The sequence below is a fragment of the Haliotis cracherodii genome, unplaced genomic scaffold (genome assembly GCF_022045235.1).
Source record: "Haliotis cracherodii isolate W230 unplaced genomic scaffold, xgHalCrac1.p SCAF_12, whole genome shotgun sequence".
Taxonomy (NCBI): domain Eukaryota; kingdom Metazoa; phylum Mollusca; class Gastropoda; order Lepetellida; family Haliotidae; genus Haliotis; species Haliotis cracherodii.
In genome coordinates, this window is record NW_027266267.1 from 10,345,620 (window position 1) to 10,364,150 (window position 18,531).

General features: G+C 40.3%; 2 protein-coding genes across 2 annotated transcripts; both read left to right on the forward strand.

The window, feature by feature from the left end:
- Window positions 1-3,764: 3,764 nt before the first annotated feature.
- On the forward strand, window positions 3,765-4,385 carry LOC139456990 (uncharacterized). The gene has a single exon (XM_071238448.1). It carries the CDS (start codon window positions 3,765-3,767, stop codon window positions 4,383-4,385), a length of 621 nt encoding a protein of 206 aa, XP_071094549.1.
- A 60-nt stretch (window positions 4,386-4,445) lies between these two features.
- Window positions 4,446-5,270, forward strand: LOC139456991 (uncharacterized). Its single transcript, XM_071238449.1, has one exon. It carries the CDS (start codon window positions 4,446-4,448, stop codon window positions 5,268-5,270), a length of 825 nt encoding a protein of 274 aa, XP_071094550.1.
- Window positions 5,271-18,531: the final 13,261 nt, after the last annotated feature.

Here is an 18,531-nt window from a genome sequence, read left to right on the forward strand (position 1 = left end):
GCATAGGGGCATAACTGCTTAGTATCGTATATTATCTTCCATGTGGCCCTAAAAGCATGCAGCATGCATGAGAGAATGAAAGAAATGAGAAAAGGTGTTAAGGATAAAAGAGTCTAAAAACAATGGTGAGTTTGCCAATTTTTGTCATATATATTATTTTATCATTATCTACATGTGCATAAATGTTTTAGAGCAGTTATTTAGTCATAAAGTGTTTTTCATTGTTTGTTTACATTTTGCATAGTATTTCATGTCACTGAAAGGTAGTCAATTTTATTAGGTTAATTCATTTATAATGTCTTTGTGATTATTTGCATTAATGCATCATTTGATCAAAATAGTAATTATTGTTTATTTATTTGTATTTCAGTCAATCTGAAAATAATTAGATTCTAGTCAAGAAAAGAAAGACATTTATCTAAAAGGAAAAGAAAAGAATGTAAAGAAAAGAAAGAATGCAAAACAGGAAAGAATAAAGAAATCATCATTTGAGAAAGAAAGACTTCAAGTTATTACAGCATTGACATTGTTTAGACAAAGGTATGGAAGAAAAAGAAAAAGGATAATGTTTTGAAACAAAGACTAAGGAAGATGACAGAAAACGGTTTGCAGTATGCTAAGCAAACTAAATATAAGAAAATTAAGAGTTTATATAAACAATTGTTGGATGATTTTGATAAACTGCATGCCCAATCTCATGTTGAAACTTTCACTTCTGAAGAGATAGAGGAGATTAGATGTAGTCATGGAAACTGGTTGAAATTCTACGAAACACTGTTAGATCTCCGCAAAGACTTTGCATCACTGTTGGATGAAATTGAACTTAGTCCTTTTATTGAAGAATGTGAATCACAAGACTCTGTTCTGCTGACATGTAAATCAAAGTTAGAAGCATTCTTTCTCAAACACATCCGTGAACCAAGTGAAACAGAGAAAAAGGACGTTAAAGATTCACTGGATGACAAAAGTAAAGATGAACAGAAACCAGAAGTTAAACAAACTGATAAGAAAGATATAAGTAGACAAGGTTCAATCAGCCTGAAAAGTGCTTGTATATTTAAAGAAGAATCAGCCTCCTCTAAAGGAAGTCATTCATCACTAACAAGTCGTGTTTCATCAGCCCATCTGAAAGAAAAACAAAAGCAAGTTGAATTAGAGACAAAGATGAAAGCATTGAAAGAGAAACAGAAAATAGACTTAGCTAAGATGGAATTGAAAATGAAGGAAGAAGAGTTAGAACTGAAAACAGAAATGGAGATTTCTCAAGCAAAGTCTAAAGTGCTTCAAGATTATTTCTCTGACAGAGATAGTGTGAAATCAGAACGTTCACTAGAACCGCACGATCCATATGTCCCTGTTCCTGTGAATGAAGATGTAAATGAACATTTCAACACTGAACGTAAACGGTACTTACCTGATAACATAAACGTACCTCTTCAAGAAGACTTCAATCAACACTTGTCTCCACAAACTACTGCAGCAAGCGGTGAGAATCTTATTCAGTGTGTTGTGCAACAACTCCGAAAGCCGCCTCCTGAAATCATGAAATTCTCTGGGGATCCTATTGAATATCAAAGATTCAAGCGTCAGTTCAAGGTGAAGATTGTTGTCAACTCAGAAACAGAAGATGAGAAGATGTCATATCTAGAACAGTTCACAATAGGTGAAACGCTGAAAATTGTCAAGGGATATAGTTACCTGGAGGCCAGTCAAGGGTATCAAAAGGCATGGCAGGAACTTGATGAACGATACGGCAATGAAGACGCTATTGCATCTGCTCTCGTCAAGAAGGCATTGGGATGGCCTAATGTAAAAGTAGACAACCCTAAATCCATGGATGAATATGCCATCTTCCTACAAGAATGTGAGAATGCAGTAAGCTCCATCACAGCAGTAAAGATCCTGGAGTATCCTGACAACATCAGAAGGCTCGTTATGAAACTACCTTTCCATTGCCATGAGAAGTGGAGGAATATTGTCATATCTATCAGGGATTCAGGAGGAACTGTAGAATTCCATAACCTAGTCAAGTTTGTGAAGAGAGAAGCAAGAAAAGTAACAGATCCAATGTATGGAAAAGATGCTCTGAGGAATGATGACAGAACAAAGACACAGCCAAAGAGGAACGCAGGAATTGCTTCACAATCATCATTCAAGCCTTCCTTCAGCACAGACATGGTAGAGAATACAACCCAGAACACCCAGTCAAGCATGCCGTAAGGTCAGCAGATCTTGTGTATATAATGTAACAGCAATTCTCATAAGTTGCAGATTTGTGATCAGATTGTTAAGAAGACTTTGAAGGATAGACTGGCATTTCTTCAGAAAAGGGGATTGTGTTTTTGATGGTTGTGTTATGGTCACTTGAGCAAGTCCTGTGAGAAGACAGTAACCTGCTTCAGATGTAACATAAATCATCAGGGAATCCTGCATGTTGTGTATGAAACTGAAAGAAAGCTGGTTGGTGCATGTACCGAACAAGATGGAACATGTGAAGCTATGGAGGCCGGGGCCATGGAATGTACTCTTGCTATTATTCCGGTGAAAGTGTCATACAGTAACGGAGTCAAGGTTGAGTCAACATATGCCTTCCTTGATCCAGGCAGTACTGTCTCATTTTGTTCTGAATCGCTTTTGAATAAACTTGGATGCAGTGGGAAAAGTATGGATATTACTATTGATACAATGGGGAAGCCCTACACCACTTCAGTGCAAGCAGTGAATGGCTTACAAGTGCATGACCTTGACCTCAGGAACACGATCGCACTACCTACCGTTTACTCCAAGGAACACATACCAGTTTTGAAGAAACACATACCTGTTTCATCTGACGTTCAAAAATGGCCTCACCTTAATGATATATACCTGCCTGAGATTGATGCAAGTGTAGATATCCTCATCGGGGGAAATGTACCAGACTCCTATGCACCACTAGAGATTCGTACCGGTCCTGATGGAAGTCCTCATGCAACAAGAACAAACCTTTGATGGATACTTTGGAATGTCCTCAGACTTGCAAAAGAAAACAGATTTCCATCAATGAGAACAGACACAACAATAAAAGGAATGGAAGATCTACAGAACATTAATACTATGATGAAAGACAGCATGAACTATGACTTTCCAGAGAAAGCAGCAGAAGAAAGAAAAGAAATGTCAGAAGAGGACAAAGAATTTATGAAGATTGTGACAAACTCTATTCATAAAGAAGATGGACACTACGTTGTCAATCTGCCCTTTCGAGACAAAGTTGTCATCATGCCTGACAACAGTGAACATGCCTTACAGCGTTTGAGAGGACTCAAGAAGAAATTTACAATGAACCCTCAAATACATAAAGACAATAAGAAATTCATGGAAGACATCCTTAGCAAAGAATATGCTGAAATTGTTCCTTAAGATGGACTGAAAGGTAAACCAGGCAAAGTATGGTTTATCCCACACCACGGGGTGTACCATCCACGCAAGCAAGGGAAAATAAGAGTTGTCTTTGACTGTTCAGCAACATTCCAAGGTGTTACCCTAAATAGTAGTTTGCTTCAAGGAGCCAATCTATGCAACAGCCTCCTCGATGTTCTAATGAGATATAGACAGGAGAACATTGCCTTCATGGGTGATATCGAATCCATGTACTATCGAGTCAGAGTGCCAAAAGAAGACAATGACTTCCTTCGCTTCTACTGGTGGCCGGACGGAGATTGTAGAAAAGAACCTAAAGTGTATTGGATGTTAGTCCATATCTTTGGAGCTGTATCTTCTGCTTCATGTGCACCTTTGCCTTACAACAAACAGCAAGAGACAGTCAGGATAAGTTTGTCCCAGAAATTATAGAAAAGTTGACTGACAACGTCTATGTAGACGATTGTCTGGCATCCGAATTGAATGAAGAAAAGGCAGTATCAACTGTAAAAGAACTTACCAGTTTGTGCAGTGAAGGCAGCTTCAGGCTTACCAAGTGGATCTCCAACAGCTCTACAGTGATGAAATCAATCCCACCTCAAGAAAGAGCAAAGGATGTTAAAGACTTGAACTTGGACTGTGAAGACCTTCCATCTGAAAGAGCTTTAGGAGTCTACTGGTTTGTGCAATCACACACTCTTGGATTCACGATAAAGAGTAAGTTGAAACCAGACACTAAACGTGGCATCCTGTCTGTGGTTAGCAGTGTGTATGACCCTCTTGGACTCATGGCTCTTTTCATACTAATTTCAAAACAGCTGCTCCAAAACCTGCATCATGAACAGAAAGACTGGGATGAAGATGTTGATTCAAAGACACATAAGATATGGCTGAAAGATCTTACCTTGTTAGAAGATATCCACATTCCAAGATGCTACAAGCCTATGGAGTTTCACCTTTTTGTAGACGCGAGCAATGTAGGATAAGGAGTCGTCGGTTACATCAGATTTGAGAATGAAGATGAGGAGATCCATTGTGCTCTGGTAATGTCTAAATCAAGGGTTGCTCCGTTAAAGAAGACAACCATACCACGCATGGAACTCACCGCTGCTACTCTAGCTGTACGCATGTCATCCCTTATTCTTCAAGAACTTCAGGTCAAAGTAGACACAACTTTCTTCTGGACGGACAGCATGTCAGTGTTGAGATGTATCTTGAACACGAATGTCAGGTTCAAAACCTTTGTAGCAAACCGGATTGCTGTGATAAGAGACTGTTCTGATATTGATCAATGGAGGTATGTGTCATATAAAGAGAACCCAGCAGACTATGCTTCAAGAGGCATCAAGCTTGATAATGAGCAGCAAATTCAGCATTGGACGGGAGGACCACGATTCCTATGGCAGCACCACAAGTACTGGCCGAAGCAATACAGCAACCAAGAACCTCAAGAAGATGATCTTGAACTTGAGGAATGTGTTCATGCAACCATCATGGAGAAGGATAGCTTCCTAGACATTCTAATCAACCACTTCTCAAGTTGGACAAAGTTAAGAAGAGCAGTAGCATGGACCATTTTAACTATCAGATGTTTGCGCCAGAGAGTCAACAAGTCTCTATCCACCGAGAAAGTGAACTACACCTTGAATGTTCAAGTCCTTGAAGATGCAGAAAAGCTCCTAGTCCAACACTGTCAGACACAACATTTCTCGAAAGAACAACGATGTCTCAAGCAATCTTCTGCAACAGGAAAAGAAAAGAATGTAAAGAAAAGAAAGAATGCCAAACAGGAAAGAATAAATAAATCATCATTTGAGAAAGAAAGACTTCAGGTTATTACAATGCTTGATTGGATTTATTGTGCAATTTAGTGATGCACTGCATTGAAAGTTTAATGCGGCTCAGTTTGAGTGAAGGTTCATCGGCCTCCACATTGAAACTGTCCAGGGGAGAGCCTTATGCCTTGATGGTGTATAGTGTCCATTATTTTCTGAGTTGCTTTTGCAGGCTCAACCATAGACAATGGAACCATAGTCTAGTTTGGAGCGTATTAATGATCTGTACAAGTGAAGGAGGGTGGTCTGATACCCTACCCACTCGGAATTTGAAGTCGAGATCCTTCAGGCACTTTGCCTTGAGATATTTGATGTGTGGTAAGAATGTGAGATGACGGTCAAATATGAGGCCAAGGTATTTGGCCTCCTCTACTACCTTGATAGGAATACCATCTAAAAATAAATCTGGATCCTCGTGAGGTTTGTATTTATGACAAAAGTGAATACAGTTTGTTTTGGATTTTGGAAATTTGAAGCCGTTTCCGTTGGCCCATTTTTGAATTTTGTTAAGACAGAGCTGCAGCTGTCTTGCTATCGTATTCATATTCTTACCACGACGAGAAATGTTGAAATTGTTGAAATTGTCCACAAAAAGAGAACCATCAACGTTACTGTTTTATACTTTAGTGATACTATTAATTTTGATGCTGAAAAGTGTGACTGATAGCATGCTGCCTTGAGTGACGCCCTGATCTTGATCGAAATGTTCAGACAGGGTAGAGACCACTCGTATTTGGAATGGTCTGTTGTTTAAAAATTGAGATATGAACTGAGGTAATCTGCCCCTCAATCAAAATTCATGCAAATCTTTTAAAATACCATGTTTCCACGTTGTATCATATGCCTTATTGATACAGTATGTTGTTTGTTGACGATGGATTTTTTAATAAACGATTCTAAACGCACCAAATAGTCAATGGTACTTCTGTTGTTTTTTTCGGAAACCACACTGGATGTTCTCAAGAGGTTATTGGTCTTCAGGTACCAGATCGACCGATCATTCGAATTCGTTTAGTATGTTTGAACCAGTCAGTAAAAGGTCAAGGGCAGAGTATGTGCCAGTGGTGGGATGAAGATATGTGGTATTACCATCATTGAAGATGCATAAATCATTGTTTGAGATAAAATCTCCAAGGACTTTTCCATTATTATTTGTGTCAGTACTCCACAATAGGGGATTATGACCGTTTAAATCGCCCTTGATGATACAGGGCTTAGGGTGCTCACCATACAAATTCTGAAGATCTGATTGACGGATAGTTGAGGAAGATGGAAGATACAATGAACATAATGAACACTATGTTCAAAGTAACACGGACAACAACGGCTTGTTGAGTAGTATTGAGTGGAACAGGGCTATGGATAATGCCCTGCTTCACCAGGATAGAAGAATCTCCTGTAGCTTTATCACCAGGAGGGGAAAACGAGTAGTAAGAAATGTACTGACGGATATCAAATAGATCTGAGTTTTTTAGATATGGTTCTGAGAGACAAAATGCTGACGGTTTAAAATCTTGGATTAAAAGTTGTATTTCATTAAAATTCTTCTTAAGACCTCTGCAATTCCATTGTATTATGTTTTGTGGATTCATGGTGGTGCTTCCAGGGGAGAAATGTCACGTAAACGTGAGGAAGGCTTTTTAGTACTCCTATCGGTATCACGTGGAGATGGAGTTACCTCCATGTCCAGAGGACCAAAGGAGTTATGGACCTCTACTGGAACCTGGAAGGAGAGGTGGCCTTTGGTGTTCAATAATTTCTTTTCCCTGTTTGTAAGTTTAACTGGCTCTGGTTCAGATGTTATTTTAGGAGTCTTAGACTCAACATTTGTGACGGTCTTTGGTTTTGGGGTGTTACAGATGAAAGTGGCACAGCTGGTTTTTGGATTGAAGCAGTTGGAAGTGGTTGAACAGACTTGACCCATGTCAGATCAGTCTGGCAGTCGATAGAGGAAGTAGTGACAGGAGGACGAGAGACTGCAGTAGAGTAGGAGGTGGTGAAAGTGCTTGTAGTGAGCCCTTCATTTAATTTGAGAAGATTGACAGATTGAGGTCTCCGTGCACATTCTACAGGGAGAGAGCCAGAACGAAGCTTTTAGGACATTTGTAACCTCTCCGCAGATACTAATGATAGCTTTGGAGATTCCAGATGAATTGAGTTTGATTGGTTCTTTATCTAAAGCTTCTATAACCTAGAAACGCGGCCAATAGTCGGATCGAGTTGGCGTAGTATTTTCGTCAGTCTCTATGTGTCGTCTTTTTGTACCAAGGTGTTGGGAAGCACCCCTTTTCCCAACCTACCATGGAGTGTCTACAAGGACAGTCTTATGCTGCAGCGGATCTCCAAGCTGCAAATACCGGGGATAAAGAGGTGGTATACACCAGCAAATTTGACGTGGATAAGAGCTATAACTCTCTGCCGAATTAAGGGTCAGGCTGGTTCGACCCATAACAATTCATTGGAGACGTACAGAATTCGGAGGTCAGCATCACCAGATTGGCACATGAGCCACCACCTTCTGGGCATAGGGCTCTAAGCAAGTTTATAGATTCATACATTTAGAATTGACATTTTGAATAAATATATTTTTAAGTACCAAACGTTTGTACGAGAGGGAATAAGTTTATGCTTTACGTCAAATCGGCAATATTTCAGCCATATCATGACGATGATTGTACGAAAAAGTATGCACAGGGCATGACATGACCACACGATTGATAGAATCGGGCCCATTCTACCGCCTGTCAAGGTGAAGTTAGGGTCGAAGTGGTGTGTTGGACTAAGGCTCCGTCGCCCTCAACCACCAGAATCCCTTCCTCTGCCGACACAGGGTCGCAGCCCACGGCAAACATGCTGCCCAATTCGGTCGCCTTTTACGACCAGCAGTGGGGTGCTGAGGACACATTCTTGTTTATCTTCCCCGGGTCCCCACTGGGAGGTTGAGATGGAAGGAGGGGTGGGGCTTGCTGAGTACGCACCTCATCAATTCGGTTTGGAGCACACTAAACATGTATTCATTTACATAGTGTAAACGTCTCAAGGCAATAACTAATTCAGATATGGACAAAGTTATTACTGGTCTCTGTCATGTTGTTGGGGTATTGCTGAGTGCAGCTTTAGACATACAAACATAGATAAGTGTCACTCAGAAAGCTACTCTGCTTTCTGCTGCATATCCATGTATGTTGTGTCTCGTTTCAATACTGTGAATTTCATGCAACACGTATACAACAGTCCATGCTGGTGAGCCTGGACTTAGAGAAAGTGTTGCAGGCATAACCCTGGAAGTGATCGACGAAGGTTCGACATGTTAACAACGAATTCACTTATTCGAATGGTGGCATACATCACCGAAGTGCACTATAAGCTATTTCAAAACGGTACTAAGATGCCATTTCGTTCCTTCTATACCAGTAGTAGCGAATTGTATGCTACCCCTCCTTTGGAAAGGGCCGTATGCATTGTCCTGTACCTAGTGTACTGGCATGCATGTATGCGTCAGAAAAAGGTCGGAGCCATTATGAGTAAGCTCGATGGTCGCGTTATTTAAATTGATCCGCGCTAGGAGATAGCTCTGTCGAGTAAAGGAAGGGGCCCCTTGTTTCGTTCAAAGAAGCAATCAGGCGTTTAACACACACTAGTTACATAAACCAATACCTCATACGTTTGGAGCATGTTCCCCTGTATACAGATTAGTTACGTCACTATATGATTGCAACATACTGATGTGACGTTAGATTTTAACTCCTCACTTTAGGCAGATTTTGACAGTAAGTGTGCACATTTAATTCATCACATATATTAAGTGTGTGGAAATTATTTTCGATAGAAGATACGAGTGAGCATTGTTTTACATCGCATTTATCAAAATTCCAACAACATCACAGTATGGGACAACAGAAATAGGCTTCACACATTGCATCCACTGGAATTGTACAAACAAAAAAGTAAATTTATCGTACCTTATAAAGTCGATATATTTAATTTAATATTATATATACAAAAATGAAATTTTGGAGCTCGTTAGTCACATGTTGTCATTGTACAAAGGTATTGAAAAAAATAATTGTCGTGTCACATAAGGCCACATTGTTTCGCTTAACTCAGTATCTCGTGTGACTGCCCCGACCAGCAATCACGGCTCTGCATCTCCTCGGCACTGCCTGAGTAAGTGTACGAATTCTGTACTGTGGAATACTGCGCTATTCTGCCTGTCACGTGTAGGTCAGTTGTGGGAGTGCCTGCGGTGTGATCTGACGTTGACGTACACGTTGATCGAGTGCACCCCAGAGACGCTCGATTGGGTGAGATCTGTGGATCTCGATGGCCTGGGCAAATCATTGATGTTGGCATTATAAAGGTAGTCTACCTTGACACGAGCTGTGTGCAGTGGTGCGTTGTCCTGTTGAAACAGCTCCCCTGGCGGTCAATGACTGGAAGAAGGTGAGGTTGAAGAATTTGATTCATGCAGCGATCTGCTGACAAATTTCCCTGAACCACAACCAAGTCAGATCTGGTGTAGGACATGGCCCCAAAACCATGACACTTTCGCCATCGAAATTGTCGAATTCACTTACAAAACGCTTATCTAGACGACGATGAAAACTTTGTTTTTCATCTCGCTGTTGAAGAAATATTCGTGATTCATCGCTAAAGCAAGCTCGTCTCTGGTTTCCGAAATTCCAAGGCTGTAAGGTATGGCACCAACCCAAGCGACGTTGTCGATGGATCTGTTGTGAAAAAAAGGACGATAACTGTTATTCGATATAGACGATATTCCAGTTATGTCACAGCGTGTCAGCTTGATATGGAAAGAAAGCCCGAAGTGATGCAGGTCTCGGACGTTAACCACTTCGGTGAAACCCACGAGCACGGGTATGGTGCTGACAAACCTAGAAACATAATCGAGGCGAACTTGGATTCGAACCCACAATCATAGGTTTCTGGCGTGCCCAAGGGACGCAACTCTGCACAGAGCATTACGGCGCCTTAGACGACTGGACTACCCGTGACCATTTTTGGCAGTGTATTTTCTTGTTTAACAATGATTGTAACTGTGTTACGTTTTTTCTGCTGAAATTCTTCAGACGCTCCTTGCAATGTGTTTTAAAAATGATTAGTCTGTGTGTAAACTTCCGGCACGGTGTACAGCGGATGGTGAAGTGTGTTGGAGAAACATATGGAATGTTCCAGTACAGCTAGTCCTGTGAGAGCACTGTGTAGAAAGTTCCAGTAGCTAGTCACGCTGTATATATAGTGGGACAACGGCGTGTTTACGCATCTCTCAAGTTTTTCATCACTTCATGACCAACTTTAGCGTGGGCATCACTCATCCCCCCAGAATCCCTGCCTTGGCGCGTCTCGGAAGCTTGGCCGCTGTCGCCGCAGAGTGAATATGTGTTATTATCACTTACTTTTGCTATCACCTCTGTAATTTTGCATTTGTTACTGACCACTGCCATCATATTATGCTTGGCCATTGAATATTGTACTGCCACTCTATTGTGTATCGCTATTGTAATTGCTGTGCAGTTTTTTGTACGGATTTGTAAACCTCGTGAATCTCAAAATTATTATATTTCTGATGATATTGTTTTGTTTGATCATGATGTTTCGGGTTTACGACAATTGATATCTATTCCGATATTTCAGAACATTGTGCTTTTCACATGTGAGTGGTCTCTAAATTTAAACAAGATTAAAGTTATTGCTCTTAGGCAAGGGGAGGTGAGATGGAATTAAACGCCCCGTACAAGATAACTGCACTTACAAAGCAACACGCATGCACCAGTTTTTGGTGGCTTGTACTGGTCCGGACTAAAGCCGATTTAATAGTGCTAGCCAACAGATATAGCAGGCCACAGTTTAACATGAATACCCCTCTCAGACACAGTACACTGACTTCGAGCCAACTTGCTCTTGTTTAGCCCCTTAAATGAGCAGCATTTAGATGGGATACACATAAGGAAGATAAATCTTAGACGTCAACTTCTTTATTATGGGGAACACATTTCGGAGTATGTTCTGACTCCTTCAAACTTAACAAGGGAAGGATCAGTGTTTCTGATAGGTTACAAGCAATAGACAATGGAAGCTAACACTTTATGGTAATTAGCGCTGATAGGTTATCATTAAGGGCAACTGGGAGCCAGGACTCATCATGACCAACTATCTGGTTTCCCTTGTACGTAGGGTTTCCACCTTTTGTTATTTTATTACGTTTTTGTTACATACATGTGGTCTCTGCCTCATAGAATCCATTCACCTGATAAAGAAATAAGTATATACTCCGAAACGTTGTGTTCCTCATAATAAAGAAGATGACATCCATCAATTCTCTTCCTTCCTTGTATAATCTATAAACGTGTCTTAGTATGATGCGGTTGGGGATCATGCCCCCGACCTTCGCTTCGGCAGACGCTCTACCACTAGCAACGGAGGTAGTTATTCAATATACAACCCCGATTGATAAATTTCATAAATCACAATGCTCAATAATTTTATTATTATAGGATTACCATGATGCTCTATTTATTGAGTTTTACAATATTCTTCTCTCTACAAAATTTTCCCTGGATATGTGCAAGTGTCACAGAGAGGACAGAATGAAAATATCAAAAGGAGTAGAAAGAGTTTGTACGGGTGTAAACTCATGTTTGCTCATTTGAGTTGCCATAAATTTATCATACGTTTGCTTTATTTGGAATTATGTACTAAGCACAGTCACTGCTATAGGATAGTAAGTATTATACGATTCAGGCCGTGACATTTCGTTTGTAAGCTGTTACCCATTTTCTGATAATGGACATGACGGCAGTGACATGAGTATATATTGTACTGGTTGGAAATCATATTTTACTTGCACTTCATCTCGTTGTTTTTTAAAGAAAACCACAGGGTAATTGGAGTTATTTTTTACAGGCACTTGGTTCAATCTATTCGACGATTTAGAAGAAGCCAAGTATCTCTAAATATCTCTTCTCGACAACATTGAGAGTGTTGATAAAGTTTTATTTTCCAAAAGCAAATACTTATGAGTTACATCTATTCACATCCGATTCCGCAAAGCATGTACAACAATAATGAGAAATTAGTAAGGAAATAGATGCATAATTAGTGTGTCCATGGCAGTAGCTTACAATTGAAGTTTGCAAATTTATCATACCGAACATATATGCGGTATCAGTAACCAATCGGAAAACCGTTACCAAACCGTAGCTTGCTGTTAAAACTCATTCAAATAACACTTTCCAAAAATACAACATTCCAGTTAAGTTATTAGGACAGGCATATGCTATTTATTGAGTCATTAACTTTGCATTGTCCATTGCATGACAACCTTAGTGTTAATCATATTAATCTATATTATTTCAACATTTATGTTTGTTTTTTGAAGCCATTAACACTTAAACCTGTTTCAATGGCACATGGATATGTAACGGGATCCGGATCGGGTGGTCAGCCTCGCTGACTTGGTTGATGCATGTAATCGTATCCCGAATTGCATAAATCCATGCTCATGATGTCAGTCGCTGTCCAGCCTCGATTATTTACAAATAGGCGGTTAATACAGCCACGAAACGAAATGCTGCTGTTAGTTGTTTTGTTCATTTTGGGATCAGCTACAAATTCCATCCATTTTTGTTATGATAACGGTAACGTAATATGACGTTGACAAGGTTTAGATTGAAGCCTTGTCCCCCTTCAAATTATTAAGCTTAGTGCTTTTTTTCCTCTGGGATATTGTCCCAAACTGGGTCACAGTTTGTACGACTGCATCGGTCCCATCGAGGAAGTTCAAAGACACTCCCCAGTTCAGAGTCACTGTCCAGCTGAGTAGAAAGAAGGTGGTCACGTAACAGATGGCCGTTAATATATGTACTCCGACGTCGTGGCAACCGATAACTGTGTCATATTTGATACCCTCTGTGCATTTACATCGTGTCAGTTGTATCTGAAAATTGACTAGTTTACAATCAGTGTTGCTGATGTGTGAATATTGCCTGTGAGTCTTATTATCAATTGCTTTCTTAAAGCCTTAGTGCTTTAGCTTGGTGATCATTGTCTAGTGTAAATAAATCCTTAAACATCAGTATTTTATCTTTGACAGTACGCCTTAAACGCATTCAGTTTGTATAATTATGTATTTTTGCAATATGACGTGTATAATCACACCCGTTATTAAAACTGTAAGTAATCGAATCTGGACCAGACAATACAGTGATTGACATCATGAGCGTTGATCCATGGAACTGGGATGGATGATATGCATCAACCAAGTCAGCGAGCCTGACCATCTGATCCCGCCAGTCGCCTCTAACGACAAGCATAGTCGCTTCTTATGCCAAGCATGGGCTGCTGAAGACCTATTCTACCCCGGATCTTCACGGGTCTCGGCGTCTCTCTTGGTGAAGCATTACATTAGAATAGGCGGTGTAAACTGGCGGTACTGATTTTAGGGACATTGTTGTCTGTCAAGTATTGATCAGTTAAAGACATCTGCTATTACCGCCTCAGTGAATGTCTAAACGTTCACAAATATATATGAAAGATTTGTTTCTAACATCTACACGAGAATATGCACGGGGTACATTTACTGCTGACACCGATGATATAATAATTACAAGAGCCGACACACTTTTTTTACAGAGTTACAAGTGATACATCGGATACTGTTATTAAATGGGATGTATCTATTTGAGAATGTGATGCTTTGGGATTTCTGTTTTTCTTGCAGACGATGGTTACTTTATTGTGGTAAATAGTTTGTTGCACCGATTGTGGGCTGCAACTTGAACTGATACTGGTTCCGATTGGTCAAATACAGTAACAGTTAAGACTGAGCTGAAGAATATGAGATGAATCTGGAGTTTCTGAAACCAGAGAATTACAGCTGATTTCCACTGACTGAAACAATTCGCCAAAACTTACACCACTGACACCCCAGGACATGTTATGCGATATAAGGAAGTACTTATTGCAGAGTTACTATACAAGTACAATGTAGGCAAATGTTGGTGATGCTCTGTGGTTTCCGTAAGTTTACACAGATGCCATATACCATACACCATATATACTGAGTCAAATAAAAAACTTCACACTTTAAAAGTAATCCCATATATGATATACAATGGAGAAATGTATCAGAGAAGGTAATTTTTAATCATTAATGTCCAAAGAATGATTTTAATTAACGGTGGTAACCATAATTTGTTCCAAACACCTACGGTATTCGGTAATAACATCAACAGTTTAAATCATAAGTCCCAAGCACGAGAATTTATGGCACACAAGTTCAGTAGCGTGTATGGCCACTTTGTGCGTTGGCAACTGTCACACAACGCCTCTGCATGGACCTTGTGATGCTTGTGAACACATGATTGGGAAGACGATACCATTGTTGCTGCAAAATGGTGCCAAGATCTTGCAAATTCTGTGGTTGTTTCTGGAGAGTGCGCAGACTTCTGCCAAGAGCATCCCAGACGTGTTTGATGGGATTGAGGTCGGGAGACCTTGACGGCCAGACCATGACGTTGACTCCCACATTCTGGAGGAAATTCCTTGTCAAAATTGCTGTGTGGGGTCTGGCATTATCGTGTTGAAGATCAAACTGGGTCCATGTGCTGCCATAAAAGGCAGAAGTTCTGGTGCCAGTACCTTGTTGCGGTAAGCAGCATCGTTGAGGTTGCCACGGATGACAAGAAGCCTGGAACGTGCATTGACACCGAAAGCACCCCACACCATGACACTTCCGCCTCGAAATCTGACAACTTCCTGTATACAACACTGGCCGTAACGTTCATGGCGGCGCCTCCACACCCTCGCCCTACCATCAGCAAATCGAGGATTAAATCGGGATTCATCACTGAAGACAACTTGATTCCAATTCCTCTGAGTCCATCGTAAGTTTCGCTGTGCCCACAACTGACGCTGACGTCTGTGTAATTGAGTCAGAAACGGCCCGCTGTATGGCCGTCGTGCTTGAAGGTGAGCAGTTCTCAGACGGTTTCGAACAGTTTGCGCACTCAGTCTACCCCTCAACAGTTCATTTCTGGTTGATGTAGCCGTCAAAAGTCGGTTACAGAGATGACGTTAGACAATCTGACGACCCTCTGCATGTGACGTCACACGTGGTCGACCTGGCCGAGGGCGATCAGCGGTGGTACCCCCTCGCTGTAGACGCGTCTGTAAATCATAAACAGTCCGTCGACTACAACCCATCGTCCTTGCGACTTCAGCTACGGAGGTTCCTGTCTGCAACATGCCGATGGCACGTTCACGTTGCACATTTGAAAGCCGTGGCATGACAAATGGCCGTAAAGACTTTTGTTTTCTTGTGTTTTTCTTTTTTTTTGTTAATGACTGCTAACATGTATGGCTGAAAACACGTGCGGTATTATGGCCACGTGACCAGTTGCACGTGAAGAAACACTTTTACCCCTATAGTGCTGTGCACATGATTTTGATTGATTCACCTGCACAAAAACGGGTGTTATCTGAAGACAACACATGGCCACTGCTGTTGAAAAAAACAATTAGGGCCCACAATGATAACTGGTCAAAATGTTAAAATTTTGGGATTGTGAAGTTTTTAATTTGGTTCAGTATATGTCTGCTTATGGTCATGTTTGATTAAAGTGAGTGAGTGAGTGAATATGGTTTCACGCCTTTTTTAGCAATATTCCAGCGATATCACGGCGGGGGACACCATAAATCAGCTTCACACATTGTACCCATGTCGGGAATCGAACCCGAGTCTTCGGCGTGACGAGCTAACGCTTTAAGCACTAGACTACCCTACCGCCCATGCTTAAAGTTCAGCACTGACAGAAGAAGTGGTTTCAAAACTTGTGCCGAGAGGAAAGATATGCTTTAAGCCTTTAGGAAAAAAACATATTTAAAGGAACATAAGATATATTTTGTTTTCTGCCAAAAAAATGTTATTCCATGATAAAAGCTTATCGTTCTCTGGGCCAAGGACATGCTATGATATGTCCGTTTTAACAGTTAATTTAGTGTTGTCCATATTAAACTTCAAAATGATTCGGAATACTACAATTACTTATCACGAGTTAGGATTATTATAAGTAACTTAATTATAGGCACATGTAATACGCCTGAATAAAAACACTAATATAATTATCACAATAAATGGAACAATTAATTATAGTAGAAGAATACGATGCGAAAATGAGAAAAAATATAGTTGGAGACAATGCGTAATGAGGAATAATAGAACAGAATGGAGAACATTCTTTTTCTACAGAAAGATACTGCATTGGCCATGGGAAACTGTGATAACTGTTAGTTAGATATTGTCGATAAATGTAGACTCCGTCTGATCATCGCCGATTTTGTTAAAGACAAAAACAGGTTGTAAATCAGTTGCAGCGAATTTACCCTTGTTTCAGACGACGTTGTTCACATCTTAGAGAGCCAGAACACTTTAAACACCTACTGATTATGGAGAAAGCATTGTTTTTAAGGTATCATTAGTGGATACTTTTAAACACATGCACTCAACTCGCCTAAAATATAAAATCAAGAAATGTCGAAATATTTGTATATCTCACCTGAACAGCCACCTTATCCGCTCTGTTAATACGCCTTTGGACCACGTTCTGTTTCACTGTGTATACATCAAGATGCACAATAATCACAGTTTAACATGTTGTGCTCTGAATATCATTGAAAAGCCTCCTGACTCATTGAATTGGTATTGAAATCTAATCTATGTTCCTAACACTGAACATGTAGTGTATCGAAACACAGGTGAAGGAACAAGGTAAATGGCAACTCATTGCATAGGCCTCTTTTACGCGTTTAAGCAACACAATGATTCCGAAACATATCAACAGTGGGAACAGATAACAATGACCTAACGTTTAACTGCTTGTGTATATATTAAGTCTCATATCTAACGAACTTTCCTTGTAATGATCTGAACAAAACCAATAATAACGATGGTTATCGAGTCACACTAAAAGGCTGGCACCCTCATCAAACGCGTCATCGGATTTCGTTATAGTTGAAAAGTTATAGTTATAGTTCTGCATCAGTCAGCTTTACATCATCATGATCAAAAACTATCTGTACACACATCTCGCATACAAGGGTTTGAAGGTGTACAAGTCTAAATATGTGTAAGGTTATCTTGCTCGAAATAATTGAAACTCTCCATGGTATTTCCATCGGGTATATGATAATGGGGCCGTATTCACGGTCACCAGCTGGCTTCTCACGTCCCGGAGGAATCGTCAAGTTTACGTTATGAGCGAAAGACGTAATGAGGACTGTCGCTTAAGCTGGTGGCTATTTGGTGAAGAGGATCGCGGTTCGTCGATGGCTTTATGGTAGGATTTGGTCGCAGATAACCAAGGCAACTACATCATACATCAGATAGCTATCCAGAGTTGTTTGCCGGTCGAGTCCTTCTCGTCATTGAACACCATGAGGGTTAATCAAACAGCATATAATGATAATGAAAAATGCTGTTATCTATACGCTGACATGCCTGAACATTTCCATTTAGTACACATTAGTGATGCTTGTTTCGGGGATACACTGGTTGAATATTTTAGGGTAGGTTTTTCAAGATGAAAACACTTCTGACACACCAGTCTCAGGGTTTAATCTCCGCGATACAATCTTACTATTTGGTATTTCGCTGGTTCCTGGACGAGTTGTATCTCCTCGTGATAAAACGTTCCGACTTATTCGTTCCCAACGTAATCCCTTAATGTATACACCACGGGCAATCTTTCAGAAAGGACGCTACCTATATTAAATACTTCCTTTGTCAAGTTAGAAGTATAACCTTTTCCCAAGGGCATCTTAGCTTTACTGAATCTGACATGAGTTCCTGCTTTTAAAATGGTGCCTTTATATTTCGAGAAACGTCAATAAAATATAATATTTTTAATAGTATTTCTGTTAACAAATCCCCCGGAATTACTTATTCAGGTTTTCTTCCTATCGTTCTCTGATAACTGAAATTGTAACCTTTGTTTACGTATTGGCGCGATCTCCGTTTTGTAAAGTAGCGCTACATATGATTTGTATGCATTCTTTGAAATCGCTCGACCACTGCCCATTTTCCTCTATATTTTGACAGGTGTAATACTGTAAACCCATTTCTTTTTAAGGATTTTTTTTACACGTTTTATTATCAAATTGTTTTCCCTTATTGCTCTGAATATGTTCAGGAGTGCGAGTCGAAGCCCGTGTCAAATACGTTTAAAGCCTTCTGAAACGTGAATAGGAATGCTCATCTTTAGATGTTCTGCTCGTGCTATTT

Coding starts and splice junctions, on each gene's coding strand:
- LOC139456990 (XM_071238448.1), top strand. CDS start 3,765: ATGTGCACCTTTGCCTTACAACAAACAGCAAGAGACAGTCAGGATAAG.
- LOC139456991 (XM_071238449.1), top strand. CDS start 4,446: ATGTCTAAATCAAGGGTTGCTCCGTTAAAGAAGACAACCATACCACGC.